At 40.2% G+C, this 26,424-nt stretch overlaps 1 protein-coding gene across 1 annotated transcript in view; it reads left to right on the top strand.

Moving 5' to 3' along the window:
• Positions 1 to 26,424, top strand: part of Usp10 (ubiquitin specific protease 10) — a 45,657-nt gene that overhangs the window by 5,403 nt on the left and 13,830 nt on the right. The window contains exons 3-8 of the mRNA XM_053789228.2: positions 5,567 to 9,133; positions 12,316 to 12,517; positions 14,407 to 14,638; positions 20,681 to 20,812; positions 22,639 to 22,803; positions 24,754 to 24,864. Coding sequence (XP_053645203.1) covers positions 5,567 to 9,133; positions 12,316 to 12,517; positions 14,407 to 14,638; positions 20,681 to 20,812; positions 22,639 to 22,803; positions 24,754 to 24,864 — 4,409 coding nt within the window. The remainder of the gene's footprint in view (positions 1 to 5,566; positions 9,134 to 12,315; positions 12,518 to 14,406; positions 14,639 to 20,680; positions 20,813 to 22,638; positions 22,804 to 24,753; positions 24,865 to 26,424) is intronic.

The following is a 26,424-nucleotide window of genomic DNA, read 5'->3' as shown; positions in this document are numbered from 1 at the left end:
ATGACTGCATGTTAGAATGGCTATTTAGACATTTATTGGGCAATGACATCATTTGTTTACTTTTGAACATCGGCAAAAATCAAACATTTCCCGTACTTTGTGCTCCATTTCCAGGTTCTTTTTATAGTAAAATTAATCAAAATCACCTATATTTCTATAATATAGTTTCCATTCTATCAAATGAGACCAAGAAAACGAGAATACAACCACAAATACTATACGAAAATAGACCACAAAGTCGGCATTTTAATTAAAAAAAAACGGTCGGAGTTTTTTTTTCTCATTATGCACTGCGTGCTCCAGGATTTTTTTTATATGGTGCACACTGACCACACAGACCCATTCTCTCACATGTGGGCCTACCAGCTTTCTCCTGTGATTTGAAGCCGCTAGAATTTGAGTATATATATGTCAAACACGGTACCTCGTAAACGTATATATACGGCCGCGACAGTCAAAGGGTTAAAAAGGCCTTCAAAAATAATTAATCCAGCAGACCATGAATATTGCACCTCCAGGTTCTTAATGAATGTAAATTAAGCTTTTAAATTCTGAATGGCACTGTGACTGCCACACTGTGGCCCAGTTTCAAATCTTCAGTACTCTACACACTGTTATATTTACGATACTGTATGCCAATGGAATTTCAGTGCAATTGCAGAGAGCAATATTGGATTTGAATTGAATTGCCATGAAGTCTCAGTGATATGGAGGTGATGTAGAAAATGTCTGGCTCTGTTCTGCAAGTTTAAGTTCCTCTCAGTGCTCATTTAGGTTCACAGAGATGTGTATATGGACTAAACACAATTATACCCCATTTATTTTTGAAAATGCCACTTCAAACTGTTTCCACTTGACTCCTTTCTTATACAATTAGTTTCATTCAAAGAAGTGAGAAACCTTAGTTTCCGTAGTTGGTGTTTAACACTTAACAGAATAGTCCTGGGTTTGAAAGCTTTTTGGTTGTTAAAATTTTTGTTTGATGAGAGCCTTCACTGTGGAGGAGAAACTGGCAGACATTTGGCATTTATGATTAATCAGAGATGAGTAGCAGAGATGGATAAGTGGGAGATGTGTCAAGGGGATATCTTGACTCTTCTGAATAGATACAACAGTAAGTTGAAGTGCGTGGTTAGCTGGCATCTGAACCATGAAAATATCACAACCTCTACTGCACTTGGGGAGTGTTCCCCACTTTAATCCACTGTAGGTTCAACTGAACATTTGGGACATCGAATTCTGCTGGAACACAGTTTTTGTGCCCAACAGGATATACACAGATCACTGTCCTCTAGGAGGGAGGAGCAAGTTCATGTAAATGATGTAAATTCTTCATGATAACAATGTCTTATTTGAAGAGACTTGTGCCTGGATGGAGGGAGAGCAGGTGCAGATGAACATGAAAGACTGGAAACCAAGGCAAAGTGAGATTTGAAGGTTACCAGAGTATATTGTTGATCTTATAAAGGTTATATAGACATGTTGCTATTTTACTAATAGGTTATGGAACCTGAACACATAAAAGAAAAGGAAATAAAAGGTACTGTTTTAAGTTCAATTGTTGTCCATGAGGCCCACCAAAAAATAAAAAATGAAAGCTATTTGTTTAATTCAACCCAAAAAAAAAAAAAAATCAGAACCCAATAAAGTGCACAAAAGAGGATACAGATTATGGAAATAAGATCCAGAAATGAAGCTATAATAATTCTCAAACTGCTGTGTAAAGTGAATCATAGTTAAAGATGTAACATTATGTAATCAAAACCCACATTGATTTAGTGATGACTTGGAGGGTGTGTAAATCTGTAGTGGAGGGAAGGCAGGGTAGGGGTCATCCTGGGAAAGGATGGAGGGAGGGGGAGGTAAAGGAGTTGTGTGCAAGGGGCTTGGACATACAGCAAGCATGTGTGAGAGTGTTAGATAGGAGTAGAGACAAATGGATTATGGGTCTTGAGCTGTTCGAGTGTGAGCAAGGTAATATTTTGTGAAGTGATTCTGGGAAACCAATTAGCCAGACTTGAGTCCTGGAGGTGGAAAGTACAGTGCCTGCACTCTAAAGGAGGGGTTTGAGATATTTTCTGTTTAGAGGGACGCCGAAACATTTGTATATGCGTGCCTCTGGCAAGACAGTGATAGTATAAATGTTAGTGAAAGTTTCTTTTTTGGGTCACCCTGCCTTTGTGAGAGATGGCCAGCATGTTTAAAACAAAAGTTATCAAATTATTTCCATCAATCTGAGAGTGATTGTTGTATTATTGATTAATAATATTTGAAGGTGAAGAATACCTACACATGTACTGAAGTACATGGCACTTTACATTTTCATTAAGAATGTAGTTTTCTCATTGTCACAAGAACATTGGCCAAAATTCAGACTGTTCATTTCAACTCAAGCTTGTCTCAGAACCTAATTAACATATACCTGTAGTCTTAGTTTGTGTTCATCCAAGATGGTGACAGCTTCCTACAGGTAAAGTACTCGGGAAAGTGGCATATCTGTACCAACTTTATAAGGGAATTTTATCATCGATAAAGGACTCTCATTAACCCCTTGACTGTCGCAACCCCAAATCCTGAGGTGTCTCCTGGTGTCGCAAAATTTCCGAAAAAAAAAATTCTTATGAAATGATAGAGATTTTTTCCCGATTGTAATGACACCAAAAGAACAAAATTTGATGGAAAACTGACGGAATTACGCTCTTGTGAAGTTATTGACCTCAGCGATATTTACGAATTGGCGATTTCACCCACTTTGAGCCCTATTTTTGGCTAATTTCATTGTTCCAGTTGACCAGACTCATAGCTATTTCTTTAGAACTCCATTTTTCCTATCAATCGAGTACAAGAAACTGCCCATTTACCAATTTCAACTACCCAATAACGTGGTCAGAAATTTGCAATTTGGCCAGTTTCACAAAAATTAAAAAATATGACAATTACAGAATAGGGTCCAGAATGAACAAGACAGACATTCCTGGCTATAAAATAGCATTTGTTTTGTTCATCAGTCACGTCTCCAGGCCCCTCTTATATTACTCTTGCTTTCTGTTTTTAATTTTTATTCAAACAAAAATTAGGATTTGCTGTTATGCAGACTATTGTAATATTGTAATAATTGTATAAATAATGTCAACCCATTCATGGCTGCATATTAGAATGGCTATTTGGACATTTATTGGACAATGACATGATTTGTTTACTTTTAAACATCAGCAAAAATCAAACATTTCCCTTACTTTGAGCTCCATTTCAAGGTTCTTTTCATAGTAAAACCAATCAAAATCACCTCTATTTCTATAATATGTTTTCCATTCTATCAAATGAAACAAGAAAACGAGAATACAACCATAAATACTATACGAAAATAGACCACAAAGTCGGCATTTTAATTAAAAAAAAAAGGTCGGAGTTTTTTTTTTTCTCATTATGCACTGCATGCTGCAGGTTTTTTTTTTTAATATGGTGCACACTGACCACACAGACTCATTCTCTCACATGTGGGCCTACCAGCTTTCTCCTGCTTGATTGAAGCCGCTAGAATTTATGAGTATGTATACGTCAAACACGGTGGCTCGTAAGACGTATATACAGTGGACACCCGCCTTGCGATGTTAATCCGTTCCTGAGAGCTCATCGTGAGCCGAAATTATCGTAAGGCGAATTAATTTTCCCCATAAGAAATAATGGAAATCAAATTAATCCGTGCAAGACACCCAAAAGTCTGAAAAAAAAAAATTTACCACATGAATTGTTAATTTTAATACACACAAACTTAAGAAGACATGCACAGTTAATACTCTATTAAGAATAGAATACATGACACTTACCTTTATTGAAGATCTGGTGATGATTGATGGGATGGGAGGAGGGGAGAGTGTGGAAGTTGTTATTGTTTAGAAGGGGAATTCCCCTTCCATTAGGACTTGAGGTAGCAAGTCCTTTTCCAGGGTTACTTCCCTTCTTCATTTAATGCCACTAGGACCAGCTTGAGAATCGCTGGACCTCTGTCGCACAACAAATCTGTCCCTAGAGCTCTGTACTTCCCGTTCCTTTAAGATTTGCCTAAAATGGGCCACAACATTGTAATAGTCACCAGCACGGCTTGCAATAGCTGTGTTAGGGTGCTTTTCATCCATAAAGGTTTGCAGTTCAACCCACTTTGCACACATTTCCCTAATCTTTGAAGTAGGCACAATGGATTCCACAACTGGCATAGGCTTCTCAGGGTTAGCCCCAAACCCTTCAAAATCTTTCTTAATTTCCATACTAATTCTCACCCTTTTTACCACAGGGTTGGCACTAGAAGCTTTCTTGTGGCCCATGGTGACTTATTTTGCAGTGACAAGCACAAAAAACACTGGGATAAGGTGAAATGTACCGAATATATGCGTGGATGTGACCGCACTGGCTGGCTTGTAAACACTGGCGCTAAGGCCACATGTGGGACGTGTCCTGGACGAATCGCGTGAGGCGAGGCAAAATTTTTGCGTTAAAATGTATTGTATGGCGGATTTAACGTAACGCAATGCCATCGTAAGGCGGGGGTCCACTGTATATGACCAAAACAGTCAAAGGGTTAAAGGTCATATGTATAGAATCATATCAAACTGATAAATTTTTAATATACCATAATCTACAAACCACATTTTTGTGATAAAGGGAATGTTCTGCAGACCACGTATGTAGTACCTTTTCCACCAATGTGATGTCTTAACTTAAATCCTGGCATCTCTCTGCATGTTGAACATTATGGCAGATAAGTGAAGTTCAGTATATTGTCTCTCTCAGGAATTGCAAGCTAACTACTTCTTGGCTTGATCTTAATGAACCAGATATGCAGCATCCCTCATATGTAGATATGACATTAGTTTCTTGTCCACTTCTAATAAAATACTTTGGTTTTTGTCAGATGAGCTTTAAGATTTGTTGTTTATCTCTTTATTTTTTCTTGTTCACTTTTTCCTGTTTTCTCCTCTGATGGATGGCAAATGACATAACCACACACTGGATACAAATTTATCATCAGTATTCACTCTTCCACTAAAAAATCCTCAATACCCTCCCAATCCATTTGTCAGCAAAAAATGGCATGTTTTGTGTGTGGATGTGTGTCAATGTTCCAAAGATGCTTTTTCATGTGGGGCAATTTGTGATGACAAATGCATGGCAGGAATTGAACGTTTCACTTCCTAAGACTAAGGCAGGCTCTGTGATGCTACTTGCCTCTCAGTTTAAGTTTAAACAGATGAGCATTGGTTGACTCCTGTGCTTGGGTGTCATGTTAAAAAGGATTTTTCCAGTCTAGGGCTGTAACATCTCTCTCCCTATTGCTTTATCAGTTTAATACTTAACAAATAAATTAACTGGGATATAGCTAGTGCACTAATTAAGGTTTGATTGTACATACATTGTCTTGATTTTAACCATTTAAAATATTAATTGCTTAAGTGTGAATTGATTCTAAATTTAACCATTCACTGGATTGTAATCATTTATATCCATCACAATGTAGGTAAAACATTTGTCGGATTTAGCTTTTACACTGAGAACTACGTTTAACTTGCAGGGGGCTATGCTGATGATGGTAAGGTGAGTGTGATGGCTGGGTCAACACCACCACCCCATGCAACTTCTGTTACCAGCGTGACCATCGCATCAACCACCACTACTACCACTGTTGCAATAACTGCTTCTGGTGCTGGCGCAGAAGTGGTGAGTGTGAGGGGCTTCAATGTACCACCTCCTAATGTTGCAGGACAAGGCCAGCTGGGAGTTCAACAGGGTGGACAGCAAGCCGGGCAGCAGGTCTACCAACCATATCCACCGACTTCTCCTAACAACCCTCCAATGTACAATCCTCATATGCCTCCACCATCTCACCCACAGCTGCCCCCTAGCAATGTTTATACTCAGATACCACCACCACCGGTACTGCCTCATGGAGCCACTGTTTATGTAGCTAACTGCCATGTGAATTTATCACCATATAGTGGTACACAGACACAAGTACCTGTTCTTACTTCAACTCCCGGACCTTCTCAGTCCCCCCCAGCTTCTGCTATAGTGCCATCAGTACCAATTGTACAAGAGCAGGCAGCTGTGCATATACCTACAGTTAAACCAATACATGAAGGTAAGACAGACTATGAGAGAAGATATGAGCAGTTTCGTCCAACCCCCAGGGGACGTGGTCGTGGACGAGGACGTGGGAAGCGTATTAATGCCGAGAGGAGTAGCTCTGTAAGTAGTGAACATTCTGGATATGGAGATAAGCATTATGCAGAGAGTGTGGGACCAACACCCTATGGACCTGTGGCTGTTTATCCAAATGTACAATATCCACTGCGTGGAACTGGGTATCCCTCTTATCCAAGTGTACCAGCAGCACAGACTGTTCAAGGCTTGCCTCTTATGTATACTCAACCACAGCCTTATTCTCATTACATGTACCAAGCACATGGTCAGGGCCATTTAGTTCCATATCAGCAGCAGCCTGGTCCTGGGGCCCAGCATCCAGCTGCTCTCCAGCACATGCATCAACATCCTCATCAGTTGCCTCACCAGCCTCCCCACCACCAACCACCTCCTCACCATCAGCAGCAGCAGCACCCTCAGCATCATTATCATCACCATCCAGAGCCTCAGCATATACAGCATCCTGCCCCTCAGGATCATCAGTATCATGTGCAGCCACAACAATCTCATCAACAGCAGCAGGCCAGCTTTCCAGAGCCTCCAGAAATTAACAGCTCATCTGATTCTCATTCTAATCAACCATTTGTGTCTGTCTCTCAGACAGCATCCACACAGTTTGAAAATGCCAGTTCTTTAAGTCTTCAGACCCCAGCTGCTAATTTGCCTCCTTCTGTTACAGCTCCTCCTGAAGGAGAAAGAGTCAGTCCACTGACTACCCAGACTGCAAGCCTGGTCCTGGAAGACACTGCAGAACCTGCCGTCTCACCCTCTGGCACCCCAAATGCAATGCAGGAATTGCACATTTCAGAGGAGCCAGAGTGTGTCCAACCCACAAATGATGAATCTGGGGGTAATGCTGCAACTTCGATTGACAAGCACCAAGGGAACACTCAACCAATGGAAATTCCACAGATACCACCACAAGTGCAACCACACATTCCACAAGTGCATCCACAAGTGCCCCCTCAAGTTCTGACACATGTATCATCACAGGGACAGGCACAAGGACTGACACAAGTACAGCCACAGGGTTCGTCACATATTCCACCATTGGGCCAACCTCAGATGCCATCACAGGCTCAGTCTCGTGTACAACAGCAACAAGCACCAACTCACATGCATCCACACATGCCAGCCCAAGGCCAGCCACCTTTACTACCTCAAATACAGTCACAAGGGCCACCCCAGGTGCAGCCACACGGGTCACCTCAAGTGCGGCCACAAGCACCACTGCAAGGGCCTCCTCAAGTTCAGCCACAAGGTTCATCTCAAGTGCTAGCACAAGGGCCACCCCAAGTGCAACTGCAGGGGCCACCCCAGGTGCAGGTGCCAGGTACAACACAGGCACCTCTACAAGGGCCACCTCAGATGCAGCCACAGGGACTCCCCCAAGGGCCTCTACAAGGGTCACATCAGTTGCCTCCTCAGGGGCCACCCCAGGTACCTCCTCAGGGGCCATCCCAGGTGCCTCCTCAAGGGCCACCCCAGTTGCCTCAAGGGCCACCCCAGTTGCCTCCTCAAGGGCCACCCCAGTTGCCTCCTCAAGGGCCACCCCAGTTGCCTCCTCAAGGGCCACCCCAGGTGTCTCCTCAAGGGCCATCCCAGGTTTCTCCTCAAGGGCCATCTCAGGTGCCTCCTCAAGGGCCATCTCAGGTGCCTCCTCAAGGGCCACCCCAGGTGCCTCCTCAAGGGCCACCCCAGGTGCCTCTTCAAGGGCCACCCCAGGTGCCTCTTCAAGGGCCACCCCAGGTGCCTCTTCAAGGGCCACCCCAGGTGCCTCCTCAAGGGCCATCCCAGGTGCCTCCTCAAGGGCCATCCCAGGTGCCTCCTCAAGGGCCATCCCAGGTGCCTCCTCAAGGGCCACCCCAGTTGCCTCAAGGGCCATCCCAGATTTCTCCTCAAGGACCACCCCAGATTTCTCCTCAAGGGCCATCCCAGGTGCCTCCTCAAGGGCCACCCCAGGTGCCTCCACAAGGGCCACCCCAGGGGCCTCCACAGGGGCCACCTCCGATGCCTCCACAAGGGCCACCCCAGGCACCTCCACAAGGGCCACTCTGGGTTCAGTCACAGGGGTCACTGCAGGTTCCACCACAAGGGCCACCCCAGGTTCCACCACAAGGGCCACTCCAAGTGCAGACACGAGGGCCACAGAAGTCCCAGGTTCGGATGCCATCACAGGTACCGCTACAACCTAATGTGGCTACCAACAGTCAGCCAACAGCTGTAAACCAAAAGGCAGCAAGTCAGTCTCCAATCAATTCATCTACTATGAATCTACCAAGTGCATGTCAGCCTCATATGATTTTCCCACAACTTAAAGGGAAGAATGATCACATGTCTGCAGTATCTATCTCGGGAGACCATACAGGCTTGACTGATATTACTTTTATGTCTGATGAGATTCAGCCTAATGTTGATCCTCAAGAAGCTGTAGATTTTATGTCTCTTCCTACACCTACAATGATAAGTTCACCTATAATTACCAAAGATATTCTTCCATATAATGTTCCTTTCACAGTGACATCTAGTGCAGACAGTGCTATGCCTAGAAAAAATAGCATTGGCATGGTGCCATCACCGTCATTACCAGACGCTAGAATTGTGTCCATTGTTAGTGATAGTAAAATAATGCCACCTATTTCTTCATCTCCATCACTGCCTAGTCCTGCTCTTTCAGAAGTTAGAAAACCACAAGTGGTGATGCCTCATGTTGTTTCCAATGCTGTGCCTGGTGGTGCATGGGCTCAAAAGAAAAGTTGGTCTCAACTGTTCAAGCCATGTGATGAGGGTGCAGCTAAACAAGTAGCTTACGTGGCACCCTTTCAGCAGGAAACAGAAAAACCTCGTGCAGAAATTTCGTCACCATTGGAAGCAGTGGAACAGAAGATGCCTGATCCTCCTCTTGCTGAGGCTGATTTGGATAAAGCAAAAATTGGAGGTAAGGTATTTGCTGAGCTGTAATGGATTGTATTTTTACCTATTAAAAATTATGTTTTGTACTTAAACTATGAGGTAAATTGCAGTGGCGTGTCAAAGAAAACCAACTGATGGTGAAGATATTCCCCATATGGATGAGCTATTATTGTAAACCACATTTCGCTTGGGATGAACTTTTATCAAATCTATTGAATAGAGCAAAACACCTGTATTTTAGTGGTTTGTATTTCTGGTGGCAAAGCAAATACCAGGTTGATGAAAAACATTAGTGTTAAATATGGTTTTCCTCAAAAAAATTGACTTGAAAGCACATTGTATTACATTAGCTTAATAGGTTTAGCATAGAATTTTGGTGATCAGAAACAGAAAAGAATGATAATGGGTTTGTGCTCTCCATATGTGTAATTTATTCTCTTATTAGATTTTCCAGCATTTTTGCAACACTGTTAGTGAGACAGGTCTATCCTAGAGTTTGCCTCTCCATAATAAAATCTCCCAAGATTTTTGGAGTATATAGCTTAGTTTTTTGCATGTTCTGTTAAAACCCATGGTGTTGTAACTATGTACAGTAAAACCTGTAATGGATTTTGGAAATGGACAAAATATGCCAGGTAAATTGATTTCAGAGACAACAGACGAAGTTATGGAAATAATGGACAATATCAGCCAATATCCTGCCAAGTGAGTGTAAAACGAAAGCCTGTAATTGTTTTACATGATGGTAGGATTGCTGGTGTCCATTTTTTGTCTCATAAACATGCAAGGTTTCAGGTACGTCTTGCTACTTCTATTTACACTTAGGTCACGCTACACATACATGTATATACACACTCCTCTGGGATTTCTTCTATTTTCTTACTAGTTCTTGTTCTTGTTTATTTCCTCTTATCTCCATGGGGAAGTGGAACAGAATTCTTCCTCTGTAAGCTATGCGTGTTGTAAGAGGCGACTAAAATACCATGAGCAAGGGCCTAGTAACCCCTTCTCCTGTATAAATTACTAAATTTAAAAAGAGAAACTTTTGTTTTTCTTTTTGGGCCACCCTTCCTTGGTGGGATACGGCCGGTTTGTTGAAAAAAAAAAATCAGCTTCATATAAATTATTCGTAAGTTGTGTCTACAAATTAATCTCGTCTCTTCACCACGAAAGGTATATAGGAATTACTCTACTTTTAATGACATTATTGTCAATGTTTATTACCATAAATCTGTAAACTGTATGTAAGGTGTTGTATTATGTATGTATAGCAAACTAGTTTTTTTTTTTAATCTGATTTACCAGACAGTTGGCATTATCAGACTCCTCTACTTCCCATTAGTTTGTTAAATCAAGGTGCTCAAACTGTAGTTAATCCTTAGAAAAGAACTGTAAAGTCGCCTGCAGCAAATTTGCTTGCTATCACTCTTTGAAATAATGTTTGTTTACCAATAACACAGAAGAGGGGCCTTCTTGCTGTGGTTATGTAATCTTAAAATACAATCATCTAGCAGTTGGGGTGTGATGAACTTGTTATTGTATTTTCTATGTGTAATTTTGGTACATATGATTCAAGATCATTAAGAAGCATAAGTCCATGAATGCAAAAATAAGAAATGCACCATAGTATAGCAATATCAACACTTTTATATGGGTGTGAGGTATGAGCTTTGATTGTTGGAGTGAGAAGAGACTGCTAGAAACAGTGGAGATGCCATGTTTGAGAGCAGTGTTTGCTGAATGTTTTTTTTTTTTAACACTTGAACTGTCACCCACCAAGGCAGGGTGGCCAGAAAAAGAAGAAACGCTTTCATCATCATTCGTTCCATCACTGTCTTGCCAGAGGTGTGCTACACTACGGTTAAAAAAACTCCAACATATCAACACCTTCTCTTTAGAGTGCAGGCACAAGTCTGGCTAACTGGTTTCCCTGAATCCCTTCATGTTACTTTGCTCACACTCCAGCAGTATGTCAAGTCTTAAAAACCATTCTTCTCCATTCACTCCTACTATGGTGTTGAGGTGGTTTGGGACTTTAGAGAGGATGGGAAGAGATATGATGAACTGGGAGTATAAATCTGGTGTGGAAGGTAGGAGGAGTAGGGGTAAAGGAAGCCTTGAGCTCTAGGGGCTTGAGCACCCAGCAGGCTTGTGTCAACATGATGGGAGTGGAGACAAGTGATTTTTTTTCTTTTTGGATGTGCTGTTGGAGTGTGAGCAAAGGAATATTCATAAAAGAGTTCAAGGAAACCAGTTACCTGGAGGTTGGAAGGGCACTCCCTACACTGAAGGAAGGGTGGAGATGTTGCAGTTGGAGGGTAGTCTGAACTGTGGTGTCAGTACACTTCTGGCAAGACAGGCTGAATGTGTTAACTTTTTTGGGTCACCCTGCCAAGGTGGAAGAGAGTCATTGAGATAAAAAAAAATAAAAGATGATTGTCACTCAAAATATGGCTCATTGCACTTGATTTAGGCATGAGAAAATTAAATAAATATACTTTCTAAAAAGTTTTTCCCATGGTCATAGATTTATGCAATAAACAATTTTAAGCTCATAATTTGTCATTTACTTTTGTATTCTAGAAGTTGTAGCTAATGATGGGATAATACCAAAATTTTGCTGATAATGCTGCTCAGTTTTAGACCATTAAAAATAACCAATACCTACAGATACCATAAAAATTTGCCAATACCAATACTCGGTTTTGGCCAGTGCTGATATTTTCAATATTTATCGATACCCACCTATACCAATACTTCGGTATATCCCTAGTTGTAGCACCTGCATCCTTTAGCATTCCTTTAGAGCACACTTCAATATTTCTGAGAATTATCTTGATATCCTCTTGTATGTAGTTATGTCTTCTCTCTTCCTCTACCACCATCAAGGGCATTTTTTCATTGTTTCCAATCTTTCTTCATAACTCATTTTAGTTCTGGAAACCAAGTTGTAGCTTGTCATTTGGAATTTCCATCATTGCAAAATTGGTGCATAGTATATAACTGGAAAATATAATATTGTATAGTATATGTGATTGTTTTGTTTTTACCTGGAAAAGAATCGATTGTCATGTGCAGTTCAGTATTGAGTAAATAATAAACTAATGAAATCACTTTTACAGTAAATAATTGTAGATATACTTAAGTTGTCTTTGTTAATAATAGCATGTGTTTAGCATTTTTATATATTTAATTTTATTGCTTCAGGAATGCTTCGTGAATACATCCAGGACCACCACCATGTAGCTCTCCAACCTCGTGGACTAATCAACAAAGGGTACTGGTGTTATGTCAATGCTCCTCTACAGGCTCTCTTGGCTTGCCCTCCATTCTATAACTTGATGAAAAGTATCCCAAATATTTCTGGTCTGAAAAAAGGGAAGTCTTCCACACCAGTCATCGACAGTATGTAAGTGGTTATTTTTTCTTTTTTATTTAAACACACTGGCTGCCTCCCCCATTGAGGTAGGGTGACCCAAAAAAGAAACTCTTCCATCATCATTCACTCCACTGTCTTGCCAGAGATGTACCAGTACTACAGTTCGGTTGCCCTGCCAAACTGCATATATCCCTAGTCCTTCAGTGTGCAGGCATTATACTTCCCACCTCCAGTTCTTAAGTCCGGCTAGCCAGTTTCACTGATTTCCTTCACAAAGTGTTACCTTGCTCACACTCCCAACAGCTTGTCAAGTCCCAGGAACCATACAACTCCATTCATTCCTAGCTAACATGCTCACACACATCCGCTGGATGTGCAAGCCCCTTGCTCACAGAACCTTGCTTTCCCCTCCGTTAGAGATTTGTACACTCAAGTCATCCTATTTTGCTGCTTCCCTCCAAAAATCCAAATCACCTCAACAACCCATCCTCAGCTCTGAATAATACTCCACATCTCCTAATCTCCAAGCTGCGAATTCAGCCTCCTCCTTGCTTCAACATTCACAATCCATATATCACATTCATATAAGAGTCTTGGTACCACTATAGTCACACACATTTTCCCTTTGCCTCACTGGATAACATTCTTTGTCTCCACAGATGCCTCAGTGCACCACTCAGGTTTTTCCCTTCATTAGTTCTATGGTTCACCTCGTCTTTTATATACACATTTCCCAAATATTTGAACACAATCACTTCATCCATACTCCCTCCTTCCAGTCTGATATCCAATCTTTCATTACCAACTCGTTTGTCATCCTCATCGCGTTGCTCTTTTCTATGTTCCTTTTTAATTTCTTTCCTTTACATACCCTCCCAAATTCTTTCACCAATCTTTGCAACTTCTCTTTTGAATCTCTGAAAAAGCAGTATCATCAGTAGAAAGCAACTGTGACAGCTCCCATTGTATTTTAGATTCCTTATATTTTTAATGTCACACTTCTCCCTGAAACAGAACTATCATTTTGCTTCTTTTACAACCTCATTTATAAATATATTAAACAACCATGGTGACATCATGCATCCCTGTCTAAGGCCTACTTTTACTGGAAAATAACCTCCCTTCCTCCTACATACCCTAACCTGAGCCTCACTAACCTCAAACAAACTCTTAACAGCATTCAGTAACCTACCACCTATTCCATCACTTGTTCATCTGTAATCCTTTTCTCTGTTTTACCCTTAATTCTTTCAACCATACTCTCTACCTGATATACAGGATGTTGTACCTCCTTCACCAATACATACAGTCACTGCCTCCCTTTCATCAACAACATTTAACAGCTTATCAGAATATTTCAGCCAACTTCCTGATCTCTCCAATTAAATAGTATTTTTTTTTTTATCTCCCCACCTTCACTCTTGCAATTCTTGGTACAAGTATTTTCTGTAAGTTCAGATAAACTTTGATCAGATAATCTGTTTACAATACATATTGTTTTTTATGTACTGTACTTCACTTTTTTAGCACCAACCATCTTCCACCAGAACAGGGTAACCTAAAAAAAAGAAAAAAGACATGCATTAACCATCACTCAGTAGAAGTCCTTCCAAAGGTATTAAGACATCACAGTTCAAATGACCCTCTGAACTGCTTCATCTGTACCCTTCCTTCAGGGTGCAGGAACTGTACCTCCCACATCCAGGAATCAAGTCTGGCTATTGGGTTACCCCTGAATTTCTTCATAAATGTTACTTCACTCACATCCTAACAGCAAATCTAACCATGAAAACCACTCAACACAGCCAATCTAACACACTGGTCTATTACAATAAAATTTACAAAATTTAAAGGGTAGAAATGTTATATGTCAAAATATTGTAAATATTTTTTATTCATAATTCAATTTATTCTTACAGTGTGGAGTATATCCATGAATTTTCTGACATGACACCCATGTTGAAGCCCTGCAAGAAGGACAAGGCAAATGCTGCAGCACGCAAGGAACCAGATATTGTCACGGGTACTCCATTTGAGCCATCATATGTGTACAAGATGTTAGCCACTATGAATGGGGATATGTTCACTGATGGCCGTCAGCAAGATGCTGAAGAGATGCTCTCATTTGTTTTGAATGGGCTACATGAGGAGGTAAGTAGGTTGTCTTCGGCATAAAATACTTCATTTTTAAAAACCAGTAGTTCAAAATTGCTGAAGGGCATATTAGTAATATACAGTGGTCCCCCAATAATCGTCCGGCTTGAAAGTCGTCCATTTCAGAAATAGTCCCGTTATTTTGTCTAAACATTGGCTCGCAAATGGTCCGTTAACTCGCTAATCGCCTTTTGTCCTGGCCGTGTACTCGCGGCTCTGAGCTGTTCCCAGCCAGTGTGCCATTGTTTACCAGTGAGCAACGGTCCCCTCACGTGTTCATACGAAATATTTCATAATATTCCATTCATTTTAGTGCTTGCAAGTGCTAAATAAGCTACCATGGCTCCAAAGAAAGCTCCTAGTGCAAAGCCTTTGGTAAAGAAGGTGAGAAATATGATTGAATTTAAGGAAAACATCATTGAACAATATGAAAGTGGCGTACGTGTGGGTGAACTGGCCAGGATGTATAACAAATCCTGTACAACCATATCTTCCATCATAGCCAAGAAAAAGGAAATCAAGGAAGCTGTTGTTGCAAAGGGGGTAAATATGCTGACAAAAATGAGATCAACAGTACTCGAAGATGCTTAGAAGTTATTATTGGTGTGGATAAACGAGAAACAATTAGCAGGAGATAGTCTTATGACGTCACTTATTTGTGAAAAGGCTAGGCAGTTTCATGACGATTTGGTAAAGAAATTGCCTGTAACTAGTGGTGATGTGAGTGAATTTAAGGCCAGCAAAGGCTGGTTTGAGAGATTTAAGAAGCGTACTGGCATACACAGTGTGATAAGGCATGGTGAGGCTGCCAGTTCAGACCAAAAAGCGGCTGAAAAGTATGTGCAGGAATTCAAGGAGTACATAGAGGCTGAAGGACTGAAACCTGAACAAGTGTTCAATTGTGACGAAGAGAGAGATGGAAGAAGGTGCCTTCTTCAGAAATTAAGGAGATATTTGAAATGTGGGGTAGGATGGAAAGATTTATGGAGAAACATCACCCTGAGAAGGATGTTGCAAGTCATATCAGCAACTTGTACAGTGACAGAGTCTTGGCCCATTTTAGGGAAGTTTTAAAGAGACGCCAGAAACAGAGCTCTCTGGACAGTTTTTTTGCGAGACAGGACTCCAGTGACTCAAGGTGGTCCTAGTGGCATTAAGAAACAGAAGAGAAGTAACCCCAGAAAAGCAGTTGGTACCTGAGGTGTTGATGGAAGGGGATTCCCCTTCCAAAGAGTAACTAATGCAATCTGTCTCCTCCTCCAGTCTTCCATACACTAAGAAGAATTGCCAATAAAGGTAAGTGTTATGCTGTTAATGTTTCATTCATCATGTCCCATTGTATTGTTTATGTACTACATCTATATTTCATGTAAAAAATTTTTTTGTTTTAATACTTCTGGGTGTCAGGAACGGATTAATTGTACAGTGGACCCTCAACCAGCGATGGCATCGATTAACAATAAATCTGACTAGCGATACATTTTAACGCAAAAATTTTGCCTCGACTAGCGCTTAAAAACCCGACCAGAGCTATTCGTTCCGTACGAGACGCGTCCACTTTGGCCTGAGCGGCCAGTGTTTACAAGCCAGCCAGCCACCTCGGTCGCTTCCAAGCATACAATCGGAACATTTCATATTATCACAGCCTTTTTAGTGATTGCCCCTGCAAAATAAGCCACCATGGGCCCCAAGAAAGCTTCTAGTGCCAACCCTACAGCAAAAAGGGTGAGAATTACTATGGATATGAAGAAAGAGATCATTGCTAAGTATGAAAGTGGAGAGCGTGTCTCCGAGCTGGCCAGGCTGTACACAAAACCCCAATCAACCATCACTACTATTGTGGCCAAGAAAACGGCAATCAAGGAAGCTGTTCTTGCCAAAAGTGCAACTATGTTTTCAAAACTGAGATCGCAAGTGATAGAAGATGTTGAGAGACTGTTATTGGTGTGGATAAACAAAAAACAGATAGCAGGAGATAGCATCTCTCAAGCGATCATATGTGAAAAGGCTAGGAAGTTGCATGAGGATTTAATTAGAAAAATGCCAGCAACTAGTGATGATGTGAGGGAATTTAAGGCCAGCAAAGGTTGGTTTGAGAGATTTAAGAATCGTAGTGGCATACATAGTGTAATAAGGCAGGGTGAGGCTGCCAGTTTGGACCAAAAAGCCGCTGAAAAATATGTGCAGGAATTCAAGGAGTACATAGACAGTGAAGAATTGAAACCTGAACTAGTGTTTAATTGTGACACTGACAATGTTGTGAAACACTTTAGGAATGTCATAAAGGAACGGGAGGTACAGGCCTCTATGGACAGATATGTTGTGCGACAGAGGTCCAGTGACTCTCAAGCTGGTCCTAGTGGCATTAAAAGAAGAAGGGAAGTAACCCCGAAAAAGGACTTGCCACCTCAAGTCCTAATGGAAGGGGATTCCCCTTCTAAACACTAACACCATCAACACTCTCCCATCCTCCCATCCCATCAATCATCACCAGATCTTCAATAAAGGTAAGTGTCATGTAACTGTGCATGTCTTCTTCAGTTTGTGTGTATTAAACTTAATATTTCATGTGTTAAATTTTTTTTTTCAACACTTTTGGGTGTCTTGCACGGATTAATTTGATTTCCATTATTTCTTATGGGGAAAATTAACTTGACTAACGATAATTTTGACTAACGATGAGCTCTCAGGAACGGATTAATAGCGTTAGTCGAGGGTCCATTGTATTTACATTATTTCTTATGGGGAAAATTGATTCGAAAATAGTCTTATTTCGATAATAGTCTCACTTCCAGGAACGGATTAAGGACGATAATTGAGGGACCACTGTATATTAATTTCACCCCTATTTTTATTGTTTATTGATTCTGATATGCAATTAAAGGCAAGAAATTTTATGAGGATAATTTAAATAGTGGTTATTTGCACTAAGTAATAGTGAGAGGAAATGCTTAATGAAAGGAGCAAGTGAAAACCGTAGTTTGTTACAAAAAGAAAAAATTGGCTTTAAGGATGTAAAATATAAAGCAAGGATAAATGAGAAGAGCATAATGAGAGGAAGGATTCAGATAAATAGAGAAGACCTTTAAGGTATACTTTATCTGAACAGGATAGTAATAGAAATAAATTGGGGCTGGAGAGTCTTGAGCATATAAGGATTGAGAAAAATATTAAATGTTTATGAAGGAAGCAGTGTACATTTAAAGGTAGTTTACTGAGTGACTTGCCTAATGTAAACTATGTATGAAGCAGATGTTGCAAGTACGTATATGGAATTGGTGGTAAGTTATTAAATGCTGTAAAGAGTTTTTATGAGGATAGTGAGGCTCAGGTTAGGGTGTGTAGAAGAGAGGAAGACTACTTCCCGGTAAAAGTAGGTCTTAGACAGGGATGTGTAATGTCACCATGGTTGTTAAAAAAAAATTTATAGATGGGGTTGTAAAGGAAGTAAATGCTAGGGTGTTCGGGAGAGGGATGGGATTAAATTTTGGGGAATCAAATTCAAAATGGGAATTGACACAGTTACTTTTTGCTGATGATACTGTGCTTATAGGAGATTCTAAAGAAAAATTGCAAAGGTTAGTGGATGAGTTTGGGAATGTGTGTAAAGGTAGAAAGTTGAAAGTGAACATAGAAAAGAGTAAGGTGATGAGGGTGTCAAATGATTTAGATAAAGAAAAGTTGGATATCAAATTGGGGAGGAGGAGTATGGAAGAAGTGAATGTTTTCAGATACTTGGGAGTTGACGTGTCAGCGGATGGATTTATGAAGGATGAGGTTAATCATAGAATTGATGAGGGAAAAAAGGCGAGTGGTGCATTGAGGTATATGTGGAGTCAAAAAACGTTATCTATGGAGGTAAAGAAGAGGATGTATGAAAGTATAGTAGTACCAACACTCTTATATGGGTGTGAAGCTTGGGTGGTAAATGCAGCAGCGAGGAGACGGTTGGAGGCAGTGGAGATGTCCTGTTTAAGGGCAATGTGTGGTGTAAATATTATGCAGAAAATTCGGAGTGTGGAAATTAGGAAAAGTTGTGGAGTTAATAAAAGCATTAGTCAGAGGGCAGGAGAGGGGTTGTTGAGGTGGTTTGGTCATTTAGAGAAAATGGATCAAAGTAGAATGACATGGAAAGCATATAAATCTATAGGGGAAGGAAGGCGGGGTAGGGGTCGTCCTCGAAAGGGTTGGAGAGAGGCGGTAAAGGAGGTTTTGTGGGCAAGGGGCTTGGACTTCCAGCAAGCGTGCGTGAGCGTGTTAGATAGGAGTGAATGGAGACGAATGGTACTTGGGACCTGACGATCTGTTGGAGTGTGAGCAGGGTAATATTTAGTGAAGGGATTCAGGGAAACCAGTTATTTTCATACAGTCGGACTTGAGTCCTGGAAATGGGAAGTACAATGCCTGCACTTTAACCCTTTGAGGGTTTTCGTCGTACTAGTACGTCTTACGCGTAGGGGTTTTTGACGTACTAGTACTCATAAATTCTAGCGGCCTCAAATCTAGTGGGAGAAAGCTGGTAGGCCTTCATATGAAAGAATGGGTCTATGTGGTCAGTGTGCACAGTCTAAAAAAAATCCTGCAGCACACAGTGCATAATGAGAAAAAAAAAACTTTGACCATTTTTTTGGAATAAATCAGCGACTTTGCAGTGTATTTTCGTATGGTATTTATTGTTGTATTCTAGTTTTCTTGGTCTCATTTTATAGAATGGAAGACATATTACAGAAATTGAGATGATTTTGGCTGGTTTTACAATGAAAGGTGCCTTGAAATTGAGCTCAAAGTAGCAGAAATGTTCGATTTTTACCAAACTTCAAAAGTAAACAAATCGTGCCAAGCGTGCAATACACGTCAACTGGTGAGTCTAATATTCTTTCACAAGTGCACCAATAATATTTATACCATTTTTTACACTAATGCAGTAGTCTGCATAACAGTAAATCTTATATTTTTTGTGAGAATAAAAATTCAAAGTGGAAAGCAAAAGAATATAAGAGGGGCCTTGAGACGTGACTAATGACTAGAGGAAATGTCATTTTAGTGCCAGGAATGTATTTCTTGTTTATTCTGGACCCTATTCGGAAATTGGCATCTTTTGAAATTTGTGTGAAATTGGCAAAATTACTAAATTCTGACCACTGTACTGGATAGTTGAATTTCGTAAATGGGTGGTTTCTTGCACCCATTCGATAGAAAAAATGGAGTTCTAGCGAAATATTCATGTTTTTTGTCAACTAGTACAGCGAAATTGGCCGAAAATGGGGCTCAAAGTGGGCAAAATCGCCGATGCGTAAACATCGCCGAGACCGCTAACTTTGCGAGAGCATAATTCCGTAAGTTTTCTATCAAATTTCAAACTTTTGGTGTCTTTATGATCGGGAAAAGATTCTCTATCTTTTCATAAGAGAAAATAATTTTTTTTTTTTTTTTAAATTTGGCCGACCCTGAGAACGAGTTTCGGAGAGGGCCTGTCGACCCTCAAAGGGTTAAAGGAGGGGTTTGGGATATTGGCAGTTTGGAGGGATATGTTGTGTATCTTTATATGTGTATGCTTCTAAACTGTTGTATTCTGAGCACCTCTGCAAAAACAGTGATAATGTGCGAGTGTGGTGAAAGTGTTGAATGATGATGAAAGTATTTTCTTTTTGGGGATTTTCTTTCTTTTTTGGGTCACCCTGCCTCGGTGGGAGACGGCCGACTTGTTGAAAAAAAAAAAAAAAAAAGAATCTGTTAAGCAGCAGGTTGAGAGGCTGGGCCTCTCAACAGCAAATCTAATACTTTCACCATAATTTTCATGCAGTTTTGTATCAGATTTTGGTTACGATCCATTTTCCTTTCTTTTCTGTCCATCTGGTGACATCCAGATCATGGAGTAACCCAGGTGTCTGCCCTACTGCTAGCATGCATACTATTTTGCCTCTTTTTTTTTTTTCCCTCAAGTTTATTTTATCACATGTTAAGGAGCAGTTTCCATTTCTTTGATAATAGCAGTTTCTGTTTCTTTGATAATAGTATAAAATAAATTTATACTTGCAGATGGTGGAAGCTTTGAAGTTGGCTGGTGAGATCAGTCCCCCGCCTCCTTCAAGTGAAACCTCAGTTAACGGTTCTGTTAATGGAGATGATAATTCCTCTGAACATGAAGAAATGTCAGATGATGATTGGCAGGCAAGTGTAAAATTTGTGATACTTGAGACTACTTTTTTATTGTTCATTGACTCCCATTATATGTGCACTTGCTTTTATGCCTTATATATCTGCAAGTAAATGTTTTTGGTAGAGGCAACTAGGTGACAAGTAGATGATAAAAACACACTAAGCAGGAGAGCTTCATTATAGCTTGAGGAAGCTCTCCTTGAGCAAAACATTGCTGAAGTAAGGATTATATTGTTATGGCAGATTGGTTTGTCATGTGTTCTTCATTCTTTTATGTCTGTTGTAGCATATCAGTTTTTTCCAAGTTAAGATTCTGGTAATAGAAGACACTAGATTACAAGTTGTACTAAACTATATGTGGCTGGAAGAGTTCAGTCTTAGCTCCTGGCTGTGCCTTTCAACTTGACTCTTGCTAGATTTGCTTCCTCCTAACTTTGGGCCTTATCATACCTTCTCTCAAAGCTATGTATAGAGCCTGCCTCCACTACTTCTCTGAGATCATTCCACTTTCTGACCACCCTGAGATTGAAGAAATATTTCCTGAGCACTTTGTGGCTTTTTTATGTCTTGAATTTCCAGCTGTGTCTCTAAGCTCCCATTTCTCACCTCTCAAAAACCCTGTTCCTGTCCATCCTATTAATTCTGATTGTGTGCATTGTCATATCTCCCCTGGTTCTATCCTTTTGTGTCTGTAGATTCAGTTGCATTACCTTCTTTTAGTACCTGCCCCTTGACTCAGGAATAAGCCTTGTTGCATAATTCTGCATTTTCTCCAGTTTCGTGACACGATTTCTCAGGTGTGGGTTTCATACTGGTGCTGCATACTGCAACATGGACCTAATGTGCTGTATAAAGTGCATTAAAAGACTTCGTTGAGATTCCTGAAGACTGCTTTTAGATTTGCCAGTGTTTTTTTTAAAAAGCATCAGTAAAAGTAAAATTTTTAGTGTAAGAGAAACTTACCTATGATGATGGTGGAAAGTAGTCTTTCTTATGTTTTCTCTGCATTGAAGATCTTGTATGTTTTATCAGATGTTTTATATTTTTCTCAGTGTTTTGCCAGTGAGAGCATTTTCAATTTTCAGTGTTTTAAGTCTTTATAATGAACATTTCTTAATTTTATCCATTTTTGTAGTTCCTTTGTCTTGTATACATGAGAGGTGTATAATATACCTTTCTCAAGTGATGGAAACAGTCAGCAGTGTATTACTGGTGAATATGCTACAAGGTTATATAATTCACCACAGCTCAGTTAGATTTTTGAGAACTTTTCCATATGCGTGGGATCTTGAGGAGTATTTTTTTTTCTTCCCTTTCCTTGTGGATAGAGGTTCCACTTTTAAAAGTACAGGAAACCCTGTCTATATGGAAGGGAGTGAACCCTGTCTACATGGAAGGGATTGAACCTTGTTTACATGGAAGGGAGTGAACCCTCTGTCTATATGGGAGTGAACCCCCTCTATGTGGGAGTGAACCCTCTGTCTACATGGGCAGGAGTAAACCCTGTCTACATGGGCAGGAGTAAACCCTGTCTACATGGAAGGGAGTGAACCCTCTGTATGGAAGGGAGTGAACCTTCTGTCTACATGGGATTGAACCCTCTGTCTACATGGAAGGGGGGGGGGGGAATGAAAATGGCCCAAGTGATCATGTGGTGATGGAAAAAAATTGCTAAATACCAAAGTGGGATGTGGTGAATTTTGAGTCGGGTAATAAATTTCTCGGCTGTATTCATCAGCAATACACTGCTGACTGTCTCCATCACTTGTTAAAGTTGTTTGCTTAATGAAGGAGACTAATTAGGTTTTGAAACGTACATTTCCTATATGTTCCTATAGATGATGGGTCCTCGGAAACGTTGCATTGTGACACGTACAGCCACATTTAGTCCCTCTCCCATCAGTGCTATTTTCTGGGGACAGTTAAGATCTGTTCTTCACCAATCTGGTGGCCATACTACTGCCAATCTTCAACCATTTACAACTCTACCACTTGATATACAGGTAAGAAAATATTACTTTTCATTGTATTTTAAGATTCATTGCAGATCAATTTTCTAGCAATGTTTTAGTTTCAAGAATTCTTCATGAATTTTTTGTATTGAGTTTCAGTTGTACCTACAAATTTACTGGCTTCTACATTTGCAGCTAGCTATCCACTGGTGTTTACTCAGTGGCTCAATGACTTTACTATTCTCAAGTCGTTTTATTCAGCCATTATATATTACTATTGCCAGTATTGGGTGTAGTGCTTATTCTTCCAACAAACTGGCTGTATTCCACCGAAGCAGGGTGGCCCAAAAAGAAAAAGAAAATTTTTTCTTTTTAGTTTTAATAATGCATACAAGAGAAAGGGTTACTAGCTCTCACTCCCGGCATTTTAGTCATCTCATAGGACATGCATGGCTTATGGAGGAAGAATTCTGTTCCCCTTCCCCATGGAGATAAGAGGAAATAAACGAGAACAAGAACTAGTACAAAAATAGAAGAAAACCCAGAGGGGTGTGTGTATATATATTCTTGTACATGCATGTGTAGTGTGACCTAAGTATAAGTAGAAGTAGCAAGATGTACCTGAAATCTTACATGTTCATGAGACAGAAAAGACACCAGCAATCCTACCATCATGCAAAACAGTTTCAGGCTTTTGTTTTACACTCAGTTGGCAGGATGGTAGCACTTCCTTGGGCGATTGCTGTCTACCAACCTACTACCTAGTAGTGCTTATTATTATTGTAGTAAGACTATATTACAAAGATATGTTCTCAAAAGTACAAAATTTACCTAAACCTGAAAAAACTAACGAACACTTAATTTTTTATAATTTGGGGTTTCTAGTGTCATGGGACCTTTTGGAATGTAACTCCTGCAAATTTGTAGGGATTTTTTTTTTATTTTTTTCAACAAGTCGGCAGTCTCCCACCGAGGCAGGGTGACCCAAAAAAGAAAGAAAATCCCCAAAAATAAAATACTTTCATCATCATTCAACACTTTCACCACACTCGCACATTATCACTGTTTTTGCAGAGGTGCTCAGAATACAACAGTCCCTAACTCCCTAACTCCTCCTTTATTATGATCGATGCACATGGGTGTTCCTCAGCCAACCAGCAAAATTGTGGCTTGCCTCTTTGACAATGTCAGACAATAGGGGTGAGGGGCCTGTGAGGGTGGCTGAGCAGCCAATCATAAACAGGGTTCAATGTGTCTATGGTAGCATCTCAGCAGCTGGTAAGAGTTTGTACCATAGTTTGTCTGCTCTTCAGTCTGAAGCTACTACGAGTATTTTTGCACTAATTCTGGATTATTTACCCTTCATAACTGCATTTGTTACCTTACACCATTTTTTGCATTAACAAGTTGCCATGGCCCTTTAAGTATGCAGTAAACATGCCATTTCTCTGAAAATCAAGCAAGAAATTAGTACATTGGTGTGTGAGTAGGACTTTCCACAAACAGTCATCTCTACTATTATCAGACAAAAAGAAAAAATAGAATATTAAACTGGCAGACTAATGTTAGCTCACGAGAAAAAGTCAGAGAAATTATCTTAGATATGGAAAGACTGTTGTAATTGTGGATAAGAGTAAAACAGATGGAGAGCACAGTGCCTACAAGTTATATCTGACAGTGTGTAAGGTACAGTAGAAGTGCACTTCCAGGGTCTTTGAATGAATTACCATAAAACCATGTATTTTGGGGTTGGAGTTATGATAGTTTGGAGGTACAATAATCACATGGAATGGATAAATATCATAACTCAAGAGACCACTGTACGTACTTTAAAAGGAAAAAAACAAGATAATTTACAAAGATGGTTTAATATTAAGTCTTGACCATTGTTAATTTAGTATCTAACACTTAAGGTCTTACATTAAGCTTTTAAGCTTTACAATAATTCATTCTTTATTCTTTTTAATAGCACTCTTGTAATTACGTACTTTATTTTTGCAGTCCGCTAAGGTGGATAGTGTTCGTGATGCTCTAGAACAACTGGTTAGTCGGGAAGAAATTCCGGATTATACAGACTCGAAAACCAATCAAGACGTCACAGTATATAAGCAGGTAAAAGTTATTTATATTTATATATATTTATATTTATATATATATATATATATAATTTTTTTTTTTTTTTTTTTTTTTTAAACAAGTCGGCCGTCTCCCACCGAGGCAGGGTGACCCAAAAAAGAAAGAAAATCCCCAAAAAGAAAATACTTTCATCATCATTCAACACTTTCACCACACTCGCACATTATCACTGTTTTTGCAGAGGTGCTCAGAATACAACAGTCTAGAAGCATACACATATAAAGATACACAACATATCCCTCCAAACTGCCAATATCCCAAACCCCTCCTTTAAAGTGCAGGCATTGTACTTCCCATTTCCAGGACTCAAGTCCGACTATATGAAAATAACCGGTTTCCCTGAATCCCTTCACTAAATATTACCCTGCTCACACTCCAACAGATCGTCAGGTCCCAAGTACCATTCGTCTCCATTCACTCCTATCTAACATGCTCACGCACGCTTGCTGGAAGTCCAAGCCCCTTGCCCACAAAACCTCCTTTACCCCCTCTCTCCAACCCTTTCGAGGACGACCCCTACCCCGCCTTCCTTCCCCTATAGATTTATATGCTTTCCATGTCATTTTACTTTGATCCATTCTCTCTAAATGACCAAACCACCTCAACAACCCCTCTTCTTTCCTCTGACTAATACTTTTATTAACTCCACACCTTCTCCTAATTTCCACACTCCGAATTTTCTGCATAATATTTACACCACACATTGCCCTTAAACAGGACATCTCCACTGCCTCCAACCATCTCCTCGCTGCTGCATTTACCACCCAAGCTTCACACCCATATAAGAGTGTTGGTACTACTATACTTTCATACATTCCCTTCTTTGCCTCCATAGATAACGTTTTTTGACTCCACATATACCTCAACGCACCACTCACCTTTTTTCCCTCATCAATTCTGTGATTAACCTCATTCTTCATAAATCCATCCGCCGACACGTCAACTCCCAAGTATCTGAAAACATTCACTTCTTCCATACTCCTCCTCCCCAATTTGATATCCAATTTTTCTTTATCTAAATCATTTGACACCCTCATCACCTTACTCTTTTCTATGTTCACTTTCAACTTTCTACCTTTACACACATTCCCAAACTCATCCACTAACATTTGCAGTTTTTCTTTAGAATCTCCCATAAGCACAGTATCATCAGCAAAAAGTAACTGTGTCAATTCCCATTTTGAATTTGATTCCCCATAATTTAATCCCACCCCTCTCCCAAACACCCTAGCATTTACTTCCTTTACAACCCCATCTATAAATATATTAAACAACCATGGTGACATTACACATCCCTGTCTAAGACCTACTTTTACCGGGAAGTAGTCTCCCTCTCTTCTACACACCCTAACCTGAGCCTCACTATCCTCATAAAAACTCTTTACAGCATTTAATAACTTACCACCTATTCCATATACTTGCAACATCTGCCACATTGCTCCTCTATCCACTCTATCATATGCCTTTTCTAAATCCATAAATGCAATAAAAACTTCCCTGCCTTTATCTAAATACTGTTCACATATATGCTTCAAT

The sequence above is a fragment of the Cherax quadricarinatus genome, chromosome 44 (genome assembly GCF_038502225.1).
Source record: "Cherax quadricarinatus isolate ZL_2023a chromosome 44, ASM3850222v1, whole genome shotgun sequence".
NCBI lineage: Eukaryota > Metazoa > Arthropoda > Malacostraca > Decapoda > Parastacidae > Cherax > Cherax quadricarinatus.
The sequence above is the reverse complement of the archived record's forward strand: the minus strand, read 5'-3'. Positions and strand labels throughout refer to the sequence as shown.